The sequence below is a fragment of the Glycine max genome, chromosome 11, assembly GCF_000004515.6.
Source record: "Glycine max cultivar Williams 82 chromosome 11, Glycine_max_v4.0, whole genome shotgun sequence".
Taxonomy (NCBI): domain Eukaryota; kingdom Viridiplantae; phylum Streptophyta; class Magnoliopsida; order Fabales; family Fabaceae; genus Glycine; species Glycine max.
In genome coordinates, this window is record NC_038247.2 from 3,676,389 (window position 1) to 3,698,239 (window position 21,851).

Here is a 21,851-nt window from a genome sequence, read left to right on the forward strand (position 1 = left end):
ATGTAAAAAAAAAAAACTTGGATGATAAAATATATAAAAATTAAAAAATTGAGTAGTAAAATTTATAAAAACAACAGAAGAAAAATTTGTGAAATTATAATAATTAAATGACAAAATATGCATTTAAACATAAAATCTCTTCAATAGTATATTATTATCTATATTTATTTTGTTTCTTGACTCCCAAATTAACAAACCCTTATTCCTGATAGGATTTGTTATCCAGTACGGTAAAAAAAAAATGAGAAGCCACCGACAACAATGGACAGCTGTGCCGTGCGTGGTTGCAATTTTCACTTTCCCCTCCCCGCCACCACAAAAAAGTGCCTCTGAACTATAAAGATTTTAGTGGATTTGCTGCCAGTGCTTGCTGTGTTAGACTGTGGGCTGGCCTCGAAATTACCATGATGCCCTTGTTTAGGTCCTGTCCTTGGCATGGGAGTGCTTTGTCTAGGATAAGAACAAACAAACAAATTCCCAAGCCCTGCATGCCACCTTGGCATCTTATCATGCTCCACTTACTCACCGAGACCATCATCACATCATCCACCCATATGCATGCGTGCCATTGCATGGCCATCATAAGGTCATCATCATTCATCAACCCTTTCAATTCTTGAAGTGACACAGCGCATGCAACCCGTGCACATTCTATAGACTAGAGAGAACCAAAAATGAATATAATGACAAAAGGCCTTTGAATATTTTGGCTTCGCTATAAAATCAAATCAGAGAATCCATTCCCAACCCACTCTAGTGACGTGCAACAGAATTCCCACTAATTAATTAAGCTTCTCCTTCTCTATATATAGTCTATAGTGTACATTAAAGTGTTTCGATCTAACATAATTGGATTTGCTTTATGATCACAAGCTCGCTCTAATAAATATAAAAACAAAATCAAACTCATCATGATCAAGTGGTGCCTATCATCATATATTGAATAAATTGGTCAGACTTTTAATACTATTCTCAAGCTTCAAAGTGGCATATGTTTAAACCTCAAGATCTCACGCATAACTTGTTAATTGTCACGTATGGGGAGTTCTTTTTCTTTTTTTGACGGGGTTGCAATATATAACAGATTACAAGTATTAGGTATCTTTTCTCTTCTGTTTGATTCTCCTCACTTGGTGACTGAACTCGAACTGTCGCCGTTTTAAAATTGATCGGGGATGTTGAAAATGTGAGTGGTAGCCACCATCCACATGTTAGCTTGATATTTAATTCAACACGAAGTGTTGGTTTTGCCAAAACCACAAAAGAAAAGAAAAAAATCATTTACTTTTTCATCACCATTTTGATACCAACCTTTCAGTTGATTTAAATAGGCAATCAAAATCATAAGATAATAGATTATAGTGCGTATTTATGATGGGAGTTAGATGGTCCCCACAGAGTATTGTTCCATAATATCGGATTATATGCCAAATGTCCCACGAACAAGAAGATCTCGGGATTTATATGTCTTAACCTTGTCCCCAATTATTATCTGGCACTTCAGTTCCGCATCCTCGATCTTAGAGAGTGCTCACACGCTCCGATTAACGTACATACTAATATAGTGAGAAGATAACATGCGGATCTAGTGATTAGATTCGAGAAACCAGTCTCAACTATCACGAAATTACATGGGAGCTTAATCTAATAAATGCATACTAGCATAGTATAAAAAAAAACTTATATGAAATATATTACGTATTAATAATATTAACGGTTTGTGTCAGTTATTGACATTCTTCTCTTCCAAAATCTTCTTACTCTTTAATGCAGTCTTCAGTCTTGTTATAAATGTAATTTCACATTTTAAGAAATACGTAAAATTCAAGGTCAACTCAACATTTCTAAGCTGCATTATTTTAAAACTATCTAAAACTATTATTCTTTTCTTGATCACGTGCAAGTCGCTGTAAAAATAATAACTATTTTTTGGTAAACATGTTATTATTTTTTAAATAAGAGTTATAAAAATTTCAAAGAAAAAAAATGGTTTAGTAATTTCCTAGAAATTTAATGACTCGACAACTCCACGTTTGTCATTAATATTATTCAATTCAAATTTCACAAATATCTTATTTGAATCATTAATCTTTAAAATATTAAAACATCAGTTATTCTTATTTTTTATTTAAATTATTTCAAATATTAATTATTCTATTTATTTCATTAAAATTCTAATGTAAATATATATTTACACTTATGACATTTAAATTTTAGAATAAAAATTATGATAAATTATTATAATAATAAATATGACAGCAATGGATTCTTAATTATTGATTATTTCATATTTTATTTTTTTATGTTTGATACATTCATGTGCATCGAACGTATGCTAATTAAGTTAATAGAGTTAAAAAAAACAAAAAACAAGGGGCACATCCCTTAAACCGGTGAATGTACGGGATCTTTATAATAAGTAATAAGAGTAGACAATTATGGGAAGGTCCAGGAAGATTTGTCGTGAAGCAATTCAGGCTAACAAGGTTGAAACGTTGATATAGTACGTGACTAAGTGAGGAAATTATTCTTTAAAGAGTGAAAGGCACATGAATTCCCGACAAGTGAAGAAGGCTAGGCCTCTTGCCCCTCAAATTTAGTTGGGTTGGAGACCGTGGTCTGTCGCTTTCTACTGAGGTAGGGATCTTTGTCTTTTCGATCTCCAGCTCTCACCAAATTTACATAACCACGCTTAACCCTTACAAAATCATCTATTTTAATTGGTTGCGTTTTTATTGTAATGTTTTGTAAAATAAACTAAAAAAGTTACTTTTATAATCCTTTTATAACTTATTCCAATAAATTAAAAAAAAGTTGCAAGAAAATTATAAATTATTTAACGAATATATTTAAGGCTTAACAAAATTTTACACTTCCAATTTTTATTTTTATTTCTGTGAATTTTACTCCCAGCAAATCAATTTCGTATATTTTATTTTAACTTTTAAGAAATTTATAAAATTTATCCTTTGTCATTTTACTTATAAAATAATTATATTTTTTTAATTATTTTTAGCAACTTTGCACCTAATTTTTTTATTTTTTTTATGAATTTTACCCTCAACTTTTTATGTTTGTTAATAAATAAGTGACAGATGAAAAAATTGAAAATTATGGATAAAATATGTCAAATAGTCCCACCCCACTCAAGTCATTAACCAGATTTAATTATCACGCTCTCTCGATCACACGACTACAAAGAGCAAAGGGGAACCAAGGTTGTTTCTCCTATCTTTTAGTACATTCTCATTACTTTCTATTCATTCCTTTTATCTTTTGCCATTGTTATACCTTTGCAATTCTTTTCTTGTGCTTTAGCTTCAATAGAAGTCAACCAAGAGGAAATTTGCCTTCGGTCATCATCACACTTCCCTGACCAACCATAAACTTTTATTTTTTGTAACATTTTTCTCTTCTAAAAAACATGTGATAGGGAATTGTGGAGATTGAGCTATTCAATTTTTTATTATTTTATTTTAGAAAAAAAAACTGAAAGTTCGAGGTTAGATATGGTAAGCTAAGGGAAAAGGTGTTAAAATCTTGGTAGTTAATTATAGATTAAAAAAATATGTTTTTGAATTAGTAATACTCTAGTTATATTCATAGAAAAAAAATACTCTACATTAAAATTACTATAGTTTTTTTTTAAGCAAAATTACTTTAGTTATAAAGGGAGAGAATATGATTTTTCTCTAGCCGTAAAATATATTTATATATTAATTATAATTATTTTGTAATTAATTGATTTATTTGTTCATTACTACGTTTGTAATTAATTGATCTTATTATAATATGGTGGATTGTATGAAAATAATTCATGATGAGAAAAATATTAAAAGTATATAAAATTATGATAAAAAGGCCTGGGAGCTTTACCCAGCATTTGGAAAAACTAAATTGCAAAAAATTTAACATGTAAGCGTCAAGATGTAAATGGCAAAATGACTAAATTACAGAAATATAAAAGACAAGGGATTAAATTGAAAATAAGGGAACTTTTTTGGGCCTCTGTTCCGGCCTGTGCCTCGGCCCATTGGATGGGCAAGGAAAAAATAGAAAGGACTTGCTATTTACGCTATGTTATCTAATTAGTACACCCCCATTCTCCTTTTTATATTTTAATTGCCATTATACCCTTTTTCCTTAAAGAGATGCACCCCTTGGATACCCTTTTTCTTTTCCAGAAATGTCTATTTGGAATAATAAATATCTATTATAGAAAGACATTTCAGGTATTACAAGATGAACCCTTATCTTACACCCGTGTGTTTGTGTGTTTTATTTCCATCATATCATTAATAATCTTTAAATTCTATCTAAAATTTTATTTTCATTATATCTTTATTGTTTTCTAAACCCTAATTTTGTACCCCATATTCATTATATAATAATGCATATATTATATATAACATTGTGCATTTTCCTTCACATGACATTGTATTTCAAGGTATGTCTGATCTTTATTAATATTATTATTACTACTTTAAAAATCATGCCAAAAAGTGATTTATGGTTGATTGACAGTACAAAAGTACAATGTAGAGCCATTAAACTTGTTAGAAAAAAACAATACATTTGGTAAAAATGAAAATATTGATGAGGATTGATGTGGTTTATAAATGAATCATGTACTAATGTACATACTTGGATGTTTCTTGGCAGAATGACAAATGAGCATGACAAATAAACCTATATTTGTAAATATCACCTCGAACTCGCCTCAATTTTAACCGGGTGTAGATATGGGTATTACTCAAATTTTTTAAGTGAGGATAAATATCAAATTATACTCGTATTTAGGCACTAATACACTTTTTTATATTTTGTTATATATATATATATATATATATATATATATATATATATAACATAAAGATTTTATTGTTATAATTTTTAAAAATATAAATCAATTAACTGAATAGTTAAGTAATTGAATAACAAACTTAAAATATACATTTAACTAAAAGTACGATTGAATTTTTAATTTTTTAACTTTAATTTATTTATTATTCATTATATTTATATATTATTTGGATCAAAATGAAATTAAAAACTTAATATATAATTTATTTTAAAATATCTAATATATTAAAATTATAAAAAAGTACAGTAATTACTCACAAGTATGCCAAGTCCAATAATATCCGATGAATTTGGGATTAAGTATTAACAAAAAAAGGTCAAACCTGTCTCCCACACGCGCCATTACCATTCCTGATGACGAATGCTACCAACATCACAAACTTTAATTATTATTATTATATTTTTTCATCAATGAAAAATAAATATAATAATGTATATATTATATGCAGCATTGCACGTTGTTTTCTTGCTACGTGGCTAATAAAAGTTATTCTCATACATAACTTATTTATATGAATTTTTATTACACAGTTATTTATCTTGTTATTATCATGTAAAAGGGCGAGAATATTTCCACGGGTATGAAATAATTTTCCACTTTTTTCTTAATTTACCTTTTTGATTAATTAATTTCTCAATATCTTGGTTTTTAAATTAAATTTAAAAATATTCCAAAAAATTTAAAGTAATCGTCAAATATCTTTGATGGAAATAATATTTATAGTAATAATATTTTTAGGAATATAATCAAATCCGTGAAATAAATATATCCTGATATTCATGATTTTTTAAAATTGTTATTGTTTTTTTTTTGTTATGGGTTAAACAAATGCCTCATAATAAATTTTATGCATTTTTTTACAGACGATATCACGTGTTAATACTAATAATTAATTGTGGTATTATAAATTTGAATTGTCATTCATAAATAAAAAATGTTTCAATTACATGATTTTTTTTATATTAAATGTAGTAATGATATACAAAGAATTCAAATAATTTATCGTATCAATACTAATTAGCTTATCTAATTTTAGTTTTTAATAATTGTGAAATAAATTGCCAACATTATTCTTTACATATCATGTATTTTATTTTTATAAAAAAAGTAATAAAATTAGTGTGCGAGATGTTACTATTACTGAGTCGTATTGGATAGAAAACGTGCAAAAAAGCCACGTACGCAGTATTGGATTGATCACGTGATCTGATTGGGTCTGGTCTCTGGTTGTGGGAACTTTATCTTCCGTATACTTAAAATGTGGGGTTTGGTTGCCCAAAAGCTTTCTAAACACCCACATGACATGGAAAAGACGCTAACGCCACCCGTCTTCGAGCATTAAAACCCGCGAAACTTCCAAGCAGGTAAACTTTACACACCGCGCTTACCCTATTTATTCATTATTTTTTCAAAACGTACGTTTTCGTTAGGGTTACACGCCGCATTGCTCTCAGCTTCACAACACCATGGACCACGTTAGGGAAACCTCTGCTTGGGTAGCTAGCCGCTCCTCCCACGTTCTCGTTGACTCTGCAGGTTCACTCCCTCACCAATGTCCTTCTTTCTTTTTTCCTTTCGAATGCTTTCGAAAATACATAAAAGATAAGAATGCGTTTTTGCTTTGCTGATGTCTTCTTTTCAGGAATTGAGAAAGTGGTGAGCACCATTGATTCCATTCCCAAGGTTGAGTGGGATTTCGAAGGGATTCACTACTTTGATAATGGACCACTCACCGTTCAGTACCTGTTTGTGTTGGACGCTTTAAATTTTTGCTTCTGGCCTGGTACGCTGCTTTTTTCTCTCATGTATATACATTGTTTTCTTGCATTCTTAATGCCATGTGAAAACTTATTCAGACAGGGTTAATTAATTAATTACAGGCCTTCAATACCTTAGAGACGGTCCTAATGGTTCCCTGTTTTGTTTTTGTTTTTTTTTTCTGTAATTTTCTTTTTAATTGCTATTTTTTTGAAATATATTTCAATTTATCTGTCTATCTCTATCATGTACCTATTTTATCGGTCACACTGAAATGGGTTCATATATAACGAGAAGGTAAACGAGACATGGTTTCTGATGAGTGGAGTTGTGTCTCTGATTATTGATATATGTATGTGGATTAAGAAGCTCTCGGTGCTACAGAATAAACTTGTGAATATACCCGCAGAACGAGCTGTCGACCCTTGATAGATATGAAAGTGTTATGTGAATATGCATGAGGTGGCAAATTTGGATTTCCATTTCTGTAACGTTGTATGTCACATTTTTAAAAGCATTTTGATTTGGTCAGCGGCATTTTGGTTCGCGTGTATTAGCCTATTATATAATACGGCAGCTTACAAACATATCCCTCATCCTAGCTTTCTTAATTATCTATCATTATTGAAGTTATATTACATTTCTTCACCTTTGTATGATATATTTGAATAAGAAACCATACTAAATTTCTTTTTAGTTGTAAATTATAAGGAACGAAAAAACATTTTGATAAAGTGCCTCTGTCAGTTTGTTTTTAATATACAGGGGAATAAGATCAGCTGGTCAGTTGACATTCTAATTGACAAAGACATGAATTAGTGATTAGTAAACATGTATTTATCCCTTGTTAAATTTGCCGTCCTTCTATTTTTTTTCAACGGTCACTTCTCATTTGCTAACAGATAAGGATTTGAATTATGATGATTTGGCATCTGGGCTAAAGGCAGCTCTTCAAAATGATAAATCTGCATTTGATGCTGATCGTCTGCAAAAGTACACTGGTAATTCTGCTTGGACCTTGTATTGCATGCATACAAATTGACATGATTGTTAAATTACATCCATTCTCATGCACACGTTTGAATGGAATTGACATGTTTCAAGATTTCCATATATTCAATTCAGCTCATGTTTTTATTATCAATTGAAAGTTTGAAACGAAGGTTTGCCAAAATTAGTGAAGGCTAGACACTATATATAAAATTGATATGGGCCAATATTGCATTGTAGGACATTAATGGTGCACATATGCTAGAACCAAATCTGGGATTTGTGCTTAAGCTATAGTATTTTTAAAATACATGTACATGTCTACTTGGCCACATGTTGATGTGCTTGTTTCAACGCTTCCAATGAAGAAATACCTTTATACAAATAGCATATTGACAAAATCAACTCATAATGTTTAGGTCCACAACTGCGTGAGCTTTTGAGGTGGCCTAGACCCCTTCCTCTGGAAGATGAACGAGTTAGGTTACTACATGAGGTAAAACAAATCATTACTGATGCTACCTTCACAACTATATTCGTCATTACTTTTTTTCCGAAGTTCCATTATTTTTGTTGGTTTGTCAATTCTGTGAACTTAACTATGATGATGCCCATATGTGTAATACTGTTCACTCTATTGTTAGGTTGGGATTGAATTAGAAAGAAACTTTGAGGGTAAAGCATCCAATCTTGTGGAGTGCTGTGGAAAATCAGCCATGAATCTTGTTGCTCTTGTTGCACGCCATTTTCCTGGTATAGCCTTTTTTTCTTCTTGTAGATTTTATTACTCAAGCTCTGTAATATGTAATGACCAATTTATGTATACTTCTGTTTGAAGTTGCTATGGATTGTATGCAAGAGTTTCATTTGTTGACTCCAATATTAATTGGTTCTAGGTTTTAGAGACCATACAGTGTACAAAGGACGCCAGGTATTTTTATATAAAAGGGCTCAGATATTTGCAGCAGATTTGTTTGGTGCATTTAGGGGCCAAGGATATGGTGAGTTCAAAGACATTGGCTCTCTAACTATAATGGCAGACTATATTGTCCCAGCTGTGCTTCGACAGCTTGGTGTTTTAAAATATAGTCCAACACTTGCCAGTACTATTGAGGCCAGTGGAGAAATAGGTCCAGGGACTGAAGAGGAAGTTGAACTGCGTGCTTGCTCTGTACATGCAGTGGAGAAAATGAGGGAGCTAATAAGTGTAAAGTCAGGAAGACAGGTTAGTTCTTTTCTGTGCAGAGTATCTCCCATTCATGGCCTTTTTGCAAAGCATGTAGAGTTCCATTTCTTACAAGTTTATTTAAAGTTCAAGTGTCAAAAATGAAACAATACTTCACTGGTGATTCTTGTTGTCGTATTTTTTTTTAAATACAATTGAATCATTTTGTTAAACTATCTTTTCTCTAGAAACATTACACACATAAAAAGGAATGTTGCACTGATTGGTTGTTATAGGTGATGTGTTTTGTGCACAAGTTGTTCATTTTATCTGAAACTTAAAAGCCTTTCTGACTTAAATCCAGGTGCTCAGTGTGGAGCTGGATCTTTGGCTCTGGGCTTCTGGTGTTCAGTCCACATCTCTGCAGCACCACCGTACACTTTCAATATATTACTGAGCACATGATATATGGTAACTTCTAGCTATCAACAATTTAGTTGTTGAACAAGAAAATTTTGGCTGTTTTAAGGTAATTATTTAGGATAATGTGTGAATAACTACCTCCTTTTGCACTAAAGTTTTGGAATCAGCTTTTGTAATTTTGGAAAAGTGATACTTAACCAGATGCTTTCAAACTTAATTTTGAATAGCCATTGTATTCGGATTTTAGGACCTTAAATAGTTTACAGGGTGAACAATTAGGCTCATGGTTGTTTTACAATGGGAGGTTGTTAATATTTACTTTGTCAAATATAACTGTTGGTATAGCCGAGGTTGTAAAAGCGGTGGGCATTTTCACCTGTTTTATCATAACTTCATACCTTTTTATCTTGTCGGATGGTGGAGCTTTTGTTTTGTGGGGACTGTTTCTTACCGAGTAATAAACCTGTTCTTTGTAGTACCAAAATCAGATGGATATTCAATATCATTTGAGTACAGCTCGCTTGTACGCAAAACTTGTATGCAGGTAGTGTTGCCTCTTTCAGCATCCACTTATAGAAAATCAATTCAACAAGGCCTTATATCAAATATTCGGTTGACTTGAATGGGTGTAGACCCCATTGCTGTAAGATCATTTGACCCCCTTTTATATCACGCCTGATGACTAGAAACAACCTCCGTTTTCTTTCTAGAAACCACTTCCATTTTCTTTGTCAGATGTTGCTTTATAGACCCCATTAATCTCCAAAGGGAGGACCCAAGCTGTTTATTTCAACAGCTAGTTGTTCCTGTCATTCTCGAGAACTCTGATTAGTGCACCAAGATACTGAATCTGAATCCCTTCCCCAGTCTACAATCAATAAGTTGATTTTGGAATAACTAGTGAATTTATTTGGTTTATGATTGCATTGGTCTTTAGACTCGGCTTCCTCTTTATTTCTACTATGCCCGATTGAGGAATTCGATTTATAAATATAGGAATGGCATGATATCTATACGCGCTCTATTGGAATTTGGTACAACTTTATCTGTTGTTACAAACAAACTTCAATTCGATGTCGCTTTGCCATGGTGGATGAATTTGGAAACGATGAACTTGGTGTAAATATTTTTATTCCAAGTTTGACATCTGAGAAACGAGGCCGATTTAAGTTAGTAAACCAGTAGTTATGGGGGCCACTCGCTACCTCCATCCCCCAATTCAGTGTTTTGTATTTGGTCCAGAGGGAGTATTTTGTTGGAAATTGAGTCCGGTTATGTTTTTCCACATGTCCTACTAACTTCAACAACTTACGCATAGCAACCATTAAGAGAACAATCAAGGGCTAGTTTTTTTTTATAATAAATGCTTGAAAGTTTTATTGTAGTAATTAAGATTTTTTTTAAAATAATTTTGTTCTATTTTTTTTTACAAAAAAACTAGTATTGTTTCTGGACTAGTGGTTGATTGATAATTGATGGTTTTGTTTTGGGAATCTGGTCATTCTAAACATTTGTGTTTTAGAGGATTCTACATTTTTTTTTATGTCGAATGATATATCGGTTTTCAATATGCATCAATGGACAAAAGTGACTAGTTGTTGGCTACTTGAGTCCTTTATCACGAGTTCAAGCGAGGATAGTCTTTTTTTTTTTAATTCAGAAAAGTGATAATGAATTTTCATTCTAACCTAAAATAATAGACACTACATTGTCCTTGTGCATGAAAAAAGCATGTAGCAGTCACTTGTAAGGAGAACTTTATCTCACTCAATTGAGACTAGTTGGGATCTAAACTCTAAAGTGGCTTCTAATTACCGAGGTTCTAATGACAATGTTGATTTTTCCGGTAAAACTACATATGGCACCAGATTTGTATACTGGAATTCAGGCTGCATCAGGAGATTTATGTAAGCCTTTCAGGTTCACTTCATTAACAGAATTTTGTTCAAATAATGATCTCAAAGGGTGTTCAGTGTCAGTCTGGTCTACGTTGGGATTTTTGTGTGGCTAAACATGCATCAAGCCAAGTTAAGGTTAGGTTGATACTAGATACAAAAGTTCCTTAGATGCAACCCAAGTCTATTAGACTAAAACAAACTAATCCAGGGATTTAGTGACTAGAACCCAGTTGGATTTTTGGGTGTGAATGTCAAGAAAAACAAAATATTTAATCTCATAAGTAATGCTTAACACTAATGTATTCACTATTGTTTGAAAGATTAAATTATTTCTGTTAATTTTGTTCATGTTGAAGTAGAACGCAATTTTAATTAGAAAATTGAATTCACTTACAATTTAATTGCTAATTATTGTTTAACTTAACATGTTGATGAAATACTGATTTCTCCAACTACTGAACAAACAAAGAAATCTTGAATTTTTCTAGTGATCTACCCTACTGCGATATCCTTTTTTCTCGAGGAATTTAAAATTCTCTTCCTACATCACACTAACAGACAACAGCTCACTGTTCGATGTGGGAGCATAGATAAAATTGCACCGCGTTCATGCTTGAACAAAATTTAACAGTGTATAACTAAACACAATAACACAATTAGAAACACTCACAATTAAGAGATCAGCATGCTTGATTTCCTCAAACAGGTAAGTGAAGTAGGGGTATTTCTGGATGCTACAGAATGAGAAGTTCAGTGTGTTCCCGAGGCTTCTCCCCATCCATACGGGAATCACTACCTTTAGACCGTACTCGGCATTTCTGTGCCCAAAATCTCTAATCTGATATAGTTCTACTTCCACCAAATAAATAGTAAGTGTGTTTTTAGTGAGAGGATTCTTTTAATGGTAAAGTAGTGGTTTTTTGACAACTCTACTGGCAGGTGGCAGCAACTTTTTTTCATCATTTTTACCTCCCCTGTTCTGTTTTTTAGTGGGTAGGACCACTCACCATTTAAACTTTGGTACACTTTTTTTTCTGTTTTTTTTTTTTTTTTTTTACTTTGGTTAGATGAACAGTCTGAGGCCACTTATAATTTATAACCATGCATAATACTTTAGCTTAGGTAATTTAAGGTAAATTCTCAGCCACTCACGAGGGAATAATATCGTACCTCATATCAACCATCAAATTAATCTTATGAAAATTACTCCATGCGTGCCTGTAAGAATCACATTCACATCAATTTTATATATACGTAAATCATAAATTCAGAAGCAGAATAAATATACTCGTATAAATAATAAAAAAATAAGTATATTTAAATAATAAGAATTATACAAATATGAAGTGATACGTGTATAATTACGTGTGAATATCTGGTTTTCTTTTGAAAATGTTTGATACAATAGTCTAATTAAACAGAATTTCTGTACTTGAGAATTGAGATGCCGATTGATTTGAAGAAGAAGGACAACCAAGCAAGTTACTTTATATAAGAGACATGGGGACCTTGCCATCAACATCATCATTTGAAGTGGAATCGTACTCAAGCTAATCCAAATGTATGTTGGTAGTACAGGGCCCCACAGATCGGAATCTTTAGGATATTGCCTACATTTTCACCATGAGCTCTTTGTTTGTATTATGGAGATAAATATATTACGTCTTTTTTTCCCCTTTGAATTGATGATGATCCAGAAAGCTGTTCATTGTTCATTATCTAACACCTTACCTTCCAATATGAGTTTATCTCCGCACCATTCTGGGGTAATTCTAACCATATATTCATTTTCATTTGTAGTTATTTTCACTTCATCACATATATATCATTAGTTTTATCTCAGTTCATACGTCACATTAATAATGTGTGTGTCTACATAGAATGTATAAAAGTGTGTTGTGTAACTATTTGAGATGGAAGTAGATGAAACTATTTATCAGTGGATCATGGCTTAATTCACATTAAATGAAGGTTTGATCAAACATATTTATTAAATAAGTTAGATTAATATTTTTTAAATAGAATTTAATTGAACTGTATTGACAATATATAAAATTTTTACACTATTATATATTTAATAGTAAATCATCATACAATAAAAAAAATTGACTTTTTTAATGTGTTACGGTAATTTCTAATTAATTGACAACTTAAATTGTTTTCCACTATATATTTTAAAATTGAAGTTGTCTAACTAACCCTAACTAAAAATAAGATTAAACAATTTCATCTTACGTAACCCATTAGAGGAACTGTATTAACAGTTGAACCCACTTGTTTAAATTTTTTTATACACAAAATTTTGAGTAATTATATATATATATATATATATATATATATATATATATATATATATATTTGAATTTTATTTAGTTAAAACGGCTAGTACTTCAGATCTTATATAAAAAAATTAAGTTTAAAACATTTAGTGGTATAATTATTATTATATTTTTAAATGTTATAAGTCAGAACTTAACATATTTATTTAAAATACTAGTACTTTTTAAACAACTCTATAAACTTTTAAATAAGTTAATGACCTAATATGTACGTCGTCAGACTAACAGACTTATATAATTTAACTTAATTCATTTTCATCCTTATCCCCGGGAAAAGACCATCATCAACCTTAACATCTGGAATGTTATATGCACATTTGATATATCATAGGTAAAATCATGGCATGCAGCATAATTTCAATGGCTTGGACGGCGCATACGTCAAGAAGCAATTTATGTGCGGACCCCTTTGGAAAGCTTCGATACAAAAAATAGTGACTCCAGTTTTACAAAATATGGTTTTATATTTTTATTTTACCCCCTTTGCTTGAGCTGAAATTTTGAATGGACGTGTGATGGCGAAATTCTATGTTGATGTAGATATTTTATATTTATGTGGTAGAGAGAAAAGAATCTCAATATCACATCGACGAACAAAAGTTACAAAACCTCCCTGTAAAGTCTGAAACAATAACCCAGAGGCCAAAATAAATAAGAAAATCCTATAGAAGCCCGAAACAATAAGTTGACGTTCTGTTCCATCCAGACCCGAAGTAACGAAGTTGTTATAATGTTTGTTTTGGATACAAGTGTTGAATATTTTTCAATATACTAAAAGTGGCTCATGTAACTTGTGTGTTTTGAGCATATTTAAAAAGGTTTATTTTATCTTCCACATTAATGTTTCTAAGAGTTTACAAGCAAGCAAGCAAGTAAGATCTATGAATTAATGTTGTTTGTCAAAAAAAAAAAAATCTATGAATCAATGTCCATGACCATGAGATTGGGCCAAGTAGGTTTCATGATTTTTTTTTATCTTTATCTTAATTAATGCAATATTTTTTAGAAATTAAATTAAAATTTGGATTTGAGCTTATAAGAAAATCTAGTTTTAAATGACATTTTTTTTTACTAAATTTATGTGAGAAAAAATGTGGGATTGAAGCTATAAGAAAACGAGTTAAATAGGCTCCTGCTAACGTTAAATTACTTTTCTTGTCTAATATAACGCTAAAAAATCCTTCTCATGTCATTAGGACTGAGTTTAGTACAACTAGGGCCTAACCTCACTTTTGTGTTTAGAACAATCCAAATTGTCAACTACAGTACTAAGACCTTAATAATTAATATAAGGAACAAGACTATTCTTTTTAATTAGTGAAGGTAAGAAGGTTATTTGGGAGGGGCTTAATTAACCACATGAGAGTTGGACGATGAGATCAAAACTTTGTTTCTGTCGCTAAAGTCAACACGGTGAGTCGGTGATCAGTCAGCAGACAGAAGTTGCCTGCAATTGCAAGCGAGGATGAAAGGGGAAGAATTCTTAATTATGAGAAAAGTACTAATATTTGCACATATATTATCTTTGTAAAAATCTTGCCTCCTATGAAAAATTATTAAGTACCAGTTCTATCATAAACTCTAATAAGATATAATTAGGAAAAAGAAAAAGAAACTCAAGGAAAACGATAAGGATGCCACGTCTGTGACGACAAGGACATGTAACATAACATGTTCATTTCATGCTTCAAGTTTATAAGTGCCGCCTCATTCTCTCTCTTTTTCACCCATAGCAACGGACTCACTTTGCATTGATGGCCAAGGAAGAACGGTACGTTTCGAGGCACCTTGAACGTGAATTTTATTCTCACACTCATTATCACGAGAATTTATACACAATATTTATCATTGTCTTGATCTCATTGGCAATTTCAATTATTTCGTACTCTAGTTAGGAGATATTGAAAATATTTTTATTCTCAAAACAATTAATTATTTCTATTATCAATCATTTTGTATTTTAGTATTTTACTATGCTCCTTAAAAATTTGGGGCGCATGGATGATGGATGGATGCACAGCATAATTTCACCATTGCTTGAGACAGACAGAGAGAGAGATACCAACACAAATAATTCAATTAACTGCCACAAGATACTCCAATTTAGAAGCTTGTTGATAAACTTTGATTGGTAGTATCTCCACATTTTTTTTGGTAAAGTTGTTGAAAAAAAAAATCACCAGAGGGAGAGAGAGAGAAAATCCAAAGGTATAAATAATTCACGTGCTAATTGAAGGCATTGTTATAAAATTTTAAATTATAAATAAGCCCCCAAAACTTTTAATCTAAAAAAAAAATTTAGAGCAAATTACATAAATATTTCCTAAAGTTTGTACGTATTACACGTGCATCTCTTCTCTTAAAATGCATTTCTTTTGCATTTTCTGACCGAATCCGTCAATTAACCTTATTAGTATATTTGTAAAAGATTAAAAGTATTCTTTATAATTTTGAAATCTTTCATTTTGTTGCTCCCTTAAATCTTCTAAAACCCCCAAATTTGAAACTCCTAAAGTTGTTCTGCTAGGATTTGAGTTCTCTCTTGGATTCAATGACCACCATCTTTGCCTGTTAGGATTTTGACGATCACCGTATGCATATGTTTGGATTAAAAAGTAGATTTCTCCATGCCATGATGGTGTTTAGCTTCTATTAACTATGAGACAAAATGTGATTTATGTCAAATTGTAAAACCTTTAGTACGAAAACAAATGAAATTCATGACTTATCATCAATAACTTACGAACGTATGAAAAAATCGAACAAGGGAATGAAGAAATCAATTTGGCCAACATGAATCAAATAAAAACCAACAAAGACATTAAAACCCCATAAAATATATGATTTAAACTGTTGGTGGGGATAAGACAAATATTTTTGTCATAAAATTCTCTTACAAAACCATATGACTAACACGTGACTATTTTAGTTAAACAGAATTAACACCTGGAGAAGGGATATTAGTGTGACTGGAATCCCAAAATAATATATGTTTGTGTAGGGGTCAAATACGGAAGAGATTCGTGTGTAATATATCCATAATTTAGAGGGTGTTTATGTATTTTGCTTAAAGATTTATTAAGATTCTAAATTATTTAAATTTTTTATATAGATCTCTAAACTAATGTTTTAATTAAATCTTTGATCATATAATATTTTTAAGTGAACCTCTAGAATTTTTAAAAACGTCATAAATTAATCTGAGAGTCTATTAATTAAAAAATATTTATTTAAAGAACTACTTACTTAAAAGTTCTCATACAAAATTTACCGTATAGTTTAACATCATTTCCTTCCACGTTTACTCTTGAAAAAATACAACAGTTGTGGTGGAACAGCGAGTTGGTGGCCGGTGGCATCTAAGTTTGGTCACGACCACAGATTCTGACTTTTGAGGGTGCATTTGGCAATTAGGCGTGGAGAAGATGGTGACTGTACGAACTTGCAAATTGAAATGGTTTTGTTTTGTTATAAAGATTTGCGGCTTAATGCTAATGGTAGTGCCAGTGAGTCGATCTGGGACCTGCAAAAGGAGACGACGAGGAATTTGAAGCCAAAGCAAAGTTTGATACGCAGCTTTCCAATCTATCTCAGATCTAACAGGATAAGTATGATGACCAGTTCAGTTTATATTATTTTGAACTCACTACATATATAGATGCAATGTGTGTTCGGTTTTGGTTTGATGATAAGTTCTTATACATTGAAGTCACCATTTTATTTGTTTGTTACTTTAAAAAATCATGTGAATCAACTCACTGCCAATCTAAACACATACGTAGGCAAGCAATAAGTAGTATTACACTATCTTTTTCATTTGGTGCAAGCAGGGTAAAATTAGATTAAATTATATTTTAATATATGAAGATAGTTAAAAAAAATAAGTTAGTTTTTAAGGTTGTTTAAAATTTTTTATATATTTATTTTAAAATATTATTATTTTTTGTTTAATAATTATTTACATTTCTCAAATGGTAGACTATTTCAAAAATTTCACTATAAATTAAATTACTATTTTTAAAGATAATTTACTCCCATGATACAAGAGTAGATGTTAGCAGTACTATAAATCAAATTAATATTAAAATTTTTAATTTATTATTTAATATAAGTATAATTTTATTTTAAAAGATTTTGTAAATAATATTAAGAATAAAAATATTTTTTAAGTTAGCATTAAAAAAATTATTAATTAATTAAATTTTGTTATCTAAAAAAATAACCACAAAAATACTTGCTGGTGTTTGCAATCTGAAGTTCACTTAAAAACTCTACATATAATAATTTGTTCATACTTATACCAAGTGCATGGGTGTAATGGTTCTATTAATATTGGTTGTCACACTTGTGTAAGCATGCATGATAAATTTTTTTGTTTTTTTTTTACATTTCTTAAATATTTATGTCAAATAATAGGCAGATCAAAATTGAATAATTAAAAAATGGTGAGTGGAATGAAAAAGAAAAGATAGAAGAATATTTAAATTTAAATTGGAGAGAATATAAGAGCAAGGAAAAAATGATTTTTGCTTTTGAAAGTAACACTTTCTCTTTCTATTTGTTTCAAAATTCTCTTCGGTCAAATATAATAAAATACTTTTTTCTGTAGGATGTTATAAATCGTGCCATATTTTCTTTCTACTTGTCCTACTGCTTACTAAATAAATAAAGTATTTAATATGTTTTATATTTTTAAGACATTAATTGCAAATTTTATATTTAATATCTACTCTATAAAATAGAGGAAAATATAATATTACTGATAATTAAGAAATCTGAATTAATTTTATAGTCAATTTTAACTGATAATGATTAAAATTTTTCCACTTTACTATTGTTCTTAATGAGATAATGAAGAAATTAATATTTTTCTAATTTTTTTATTAGCAAAAGTCAAAGTAAGAAGATTTCAAGAGTTTTGGAAGAAAATTGATGTAAAAATTAAAAAAAAAAAACCCCTGAAGAAAAATTAGAAAAACAAGATAACTTGTTTAGCGCGCAATCGAAGCTTAACGCGCATCCTCATTTAGGGAGCAAGTTCAGGCTTAGTGCAAGAAGATCCACTACGAAGCCCGTAAAAAACAAAAGAAAAAGACACATTGAGTCTTAGAGAGTCTAAGCCTATTTCTTAGGGAAAATCCTTCTTCTTTAGTCATTCCCCTCTTTCTTTCTTTCAGTCATCGAGTCCATTCTTCCATCCATATTAGTCCTTGAAGTGTAAAGTTTCTCATGATTATGAGAGACTAAACTCCATTTGTTGAGAGTCTGACACGTCAAACTCTTGTAGTCTATTATCTATTTAATGTAATTCTATTTTTATTATTCTTCTATGTGCTTTTGTGTTTATTATGGTCTGGTCATCCATATAATGTTTAAGAGGGTAATGCATTGAAACATGGTTATTTTCTAGAGAACTAAGGAAGGATATCTAAATAAATTCATTGTTAGAAATAGATTGATATTTGTTTTGCCCAATTTTTGCATCTTGTATCTTAATTCGATTTGTTATTTTATCCCTGCAAAGAAATTTGGAAAAAATGATAAATAAACTAGACTGTTTATGCTGAAAATCAAAGATAATTTCTTAGTAAATGTGAGTGAAAACAAATATTTCGTTAAATAGAGAAATTACTAACATTACATTACAAGTAGTTTGATATGCTTGGGCTCAACATTACATTTAAATTATTATTTATTTATTTTACTTGTTATCTTTTTCTTTGCCTTATCCCAAATTTTACACCTCAAATTCCTTATCTTTTTTTTCCTACTTCTTCTCATTGCTTAATAATTAATTTTGCATCACTTGTACAACCAATGTATCTTTAGATTTAAATTTAGACTTCCATTTTAATCTTTACGACTTGTGATAAAATTGATACACATATTAACGGATTAACAATTACTTGTATTGAACTCTCAATATTTTTTTACATAAAATAAGATTAAAACCTAACTTGTTTTTTTTTATATTATCATTTGAAAGACAGAAACTTAGGTATTATGAAATTTATAACAACTTTGCACACATTATTCAAATAGCTAAACTACCTGGTAAAACCTGACCTTGTTTAGCAAGGCTTACTGAATATTCATATTTACTTTTCCAATCAATTAATGAATGCGGAAATGTTTCCTCTAAAAAAAAATGAATTCGGAAAAGTAAACATGAATATTCAGTAATATATATTGTGAAGGATCAAATCTGTTTCCAATCCGCTCTATTATTATCCCTACGATGTGTCTATATTAGTCAACACAAGTAATATACACAGAGAGAAAGGATCATTTTAGTCATAACTCTTTAAGAATTATTTTTTATTTTCACCATTATTTTTTTTTGGGAATTTAATGGTATATACACGGAAAGGATCGATGTTCTTTTGGGCATTTAACTGTGCTGTAAAAACGAATCTCTTGATTAAGAGAGAGAGAGAGAGAGAGAGAAGCAATGAAGCATAGCGCGGTTGGCATTTATAAAACAGAGGGACAAGTTGATGCAAAATCTGTGTGCTGCTTGTTGGGGAGAATAGAAACTAAAAATAATTTGACTTTCATGTAATTTAAATGTCTAAACTGCTACGCTAACAAAGCTTGTGTTTCCTGATCTTACACCAAACCCTCAATAATTAATGCCTTAAATATTACATCTATTGCCCTCTCCATTTTACAACTGTTTTTTTATTCCCATTTCCCACGTTAGCACCTCACACCCTTGCGGAATTATTTCTTTACAAAACTCGTACATGTGCACGCCATTCAATGGTCATTGGTAAAATAGCCACTAGTTTACGAAGCCCGTTTGGTAATTTCATTGCATTTTATTTAAGCACGAAATCACTAGTATAAACTTTATCTATTTTTTGTAGGATATCTTTTGAAAAATTATCTTAATTTTTAATAGAAAACTTTTAAATTATTTACTATATTTATAAAAAATATCATTAATTATTTAGCAATTTCTTAGTTAATGAATAAAAAATACCGTAAATCAATTTTTTAATTCTCTCCCTCAAAAAGATCATTGTTTATTTTGCGCAAGTGTAAACGAAGTGAAGAATAGTAAGTGCGTTCACGTTTCAAAATTCAAATAATACAAGGACTGGTGAGCTGGGCAATCGAGTTTTCATCAGTTTTATGCTGAGTTGATCGGTTTATACTGAATCAATTGCATAGATGATCTACTCATAACCAAGTTTATGATCCAAATCAGGCACCATAACTCTCCAAGGCACGAATCCAATCCAACCCAACTGCATTCAGGGTTGACCCAACATAACGTGAGATCTAAATTGAAAATTAAAACTTTTTTACATTCAAAAAAAGTAATATGTGAGGTCAGCCAAACGGGTCCGGAAATCTTTTAGAGGGAATTATTTTTTTTCTTCCTTTGTAGTATTTTGAATGTTAATAAATAATAATTTTTAAAAATATTTATTATTTTTATACAAAATTAAAATAAATTTATATTTTAAACATTAACAATTTTAACTCTTAGTATGATAAAAACAAACACACCATTAATTTTATATAATTTTACATTAGTTATCATCTTAATCATTGTGGTAATAACAATAAACATAACTAAATTTTTACACTTTTATACTATTTAATTTAACCATCACTATTTTACATCATATAAAATTAATTTTAGACTAACTATCTTAAAAATATACGTGTATATAATAAGTAGCAAGAGTCCTCTAAAAAAAACTAAGTACCAAGGGAGGGGGGACTAGGACCCTACCTGTCCCCCTCTATATCCGCCACTGCTAATAGGCAATTTGCGTAACCTTTTTTATTTTAAAAAATTAATAGTAAATGTAGATAAACCTAAAACTCAAACTTTAGTTGTTTGTCAATATCCTGGGCGTGTCCTTGACTACAACATTTGGAGCACAAATTAGTGACCTACATCTCATATCCACTACGAGACTTCAACATCTAATATTCACTACGAGGTTTCAACTAGAGATCGTACTCGATGAGTTCAAATATAATAATATTTGAACTAACAACTTATTATTTTTTTTGTTTTGATCATTGTTATTTTATTTTAGTCCTAGTAATAAATTCATTTTTTCCTTGTAATATGTAATTCATTTGTTTTTAGACATTATAAAAAAATTAAAAAAAACTAATTCAAAATCAACAAAATATTATAAGGACTAAAATAAAAAATAAATATATTACAAGAACAAAAGTAAAATAACAATAAAAAAAATTATATATAAAATTTAAAAAATGATAATTTTATAAAAATCAAATAAAAAAAATAGTCATTGAATACTTTCCCCATATAATCAGAGATATTAAATTAATGTGATAATTATCGACAAGCATCCAAAAATCACGAAAACTCATGTAAATATATTTCACTATTTACCATTCTAGAGTAATTTATAGAAGCTATG

At 30.3% G+C, this 21,851-nt stretch overlaps 1 protein-coding gene and 2 long non-coding RNA genes across 4 annotated transcripts; 2 read left to right on the forward strand and 1 right to left on the reverse strand.

Moving 5' to 3' along the window:
* Positions 1-6,142: 6,142 nt before the first annotated feature.
* Positions 6,143-9,603, forward strand: LOC100802234 (UPF0553 protein-like). Of its 2 annotated transcripts, XM_006590262.4 has the most exons (8): positions 6,143-6,228; positions 6,295-6,400; positions 6,507-6,647; positions 7,525-7,623; positions 8,032-8,108; positions 8,257-8,365; positions 8,509-8,837; positions 9,142-9,603. In XM_006590262.4, the coding sequence occupies exons 2-8, from the start codon at positions 6,331-6,333 to the stop codon at positions 9,232-9,234; spliced, it is 918 nt and encodes a 305-aa protein (XP_006590325.1). In that variant the 5' UTR covers positions 6,143-6,228; positions 6,295-6,330; the 3' UTR covers positions 9,235-9,603. The 2 variants fall into 2 exon arrangements, with proteins under 2 accessions (XP_006590325.1, NP_001242636.2); NM_001255707.2 differs by lacking the exon at positions 6,143-6,228 and having other exon boundaries at positions 6,293-6,400; positions 9,142-9,584.
* Positions 9,604-9,664: 61 nt separating this feature from the next.
* LOC112998374 (uncharacterized) lies at positions 9,665-13,010 on the reverse strand. The gene is made up of 2 exons (XR_005887098.1): positions 11,769-13,010; positions 9,665-10,347 (listed from the first exon to the last, which is right to left on the reverse strand). It is a non-coding gene; the product is annotated as an uncharacterized lncRNA (long non-coding RNA).
* A 1,613-nt stretch (positions 13,011-14,623) lies between these two features.
* Positions 14,624-17,121, forward strand: LOC102664519 (uncharacterized). The gene is made up of 2 exons (XR_416655.3): positions 14,624-15,208; positions 16,762-17,121. It is a non-coding gene; the product is annotated as an uncharacterized lncRNA (long non-coding RNA).
* Positions 17,122-21,851: the final 4,730 nt, after the last annotated feature.

What these genes read in the sequence shown, in the direction of transcription:
- LOC100802234 (XM_006590262.4), top strand. Translation starts at nt 6,331, where the DNA reads ATGGACCACGTTAGGGAAACCTCTGCTTGGGTAGCTAGCCGCTCCTCC. An exon ending in TCGTCTGCAAAAGTACACTG is followed by an intron (nt 7,624 to 8,031) that starts GTAATTCTGCTT and finishes CATAATGTTTAG; the next exon opens with GTCCACAACTGCGTGAGCTT. An exon ending in TGTTGCACGCCATTTTCCTG is followed by an intron (nt 8,366 to 8,508) that starts GTATAGCCTTTT and finishes AATTGGTTCTAG; the next exon opens with GTTTTAGAGACCATACAGTG.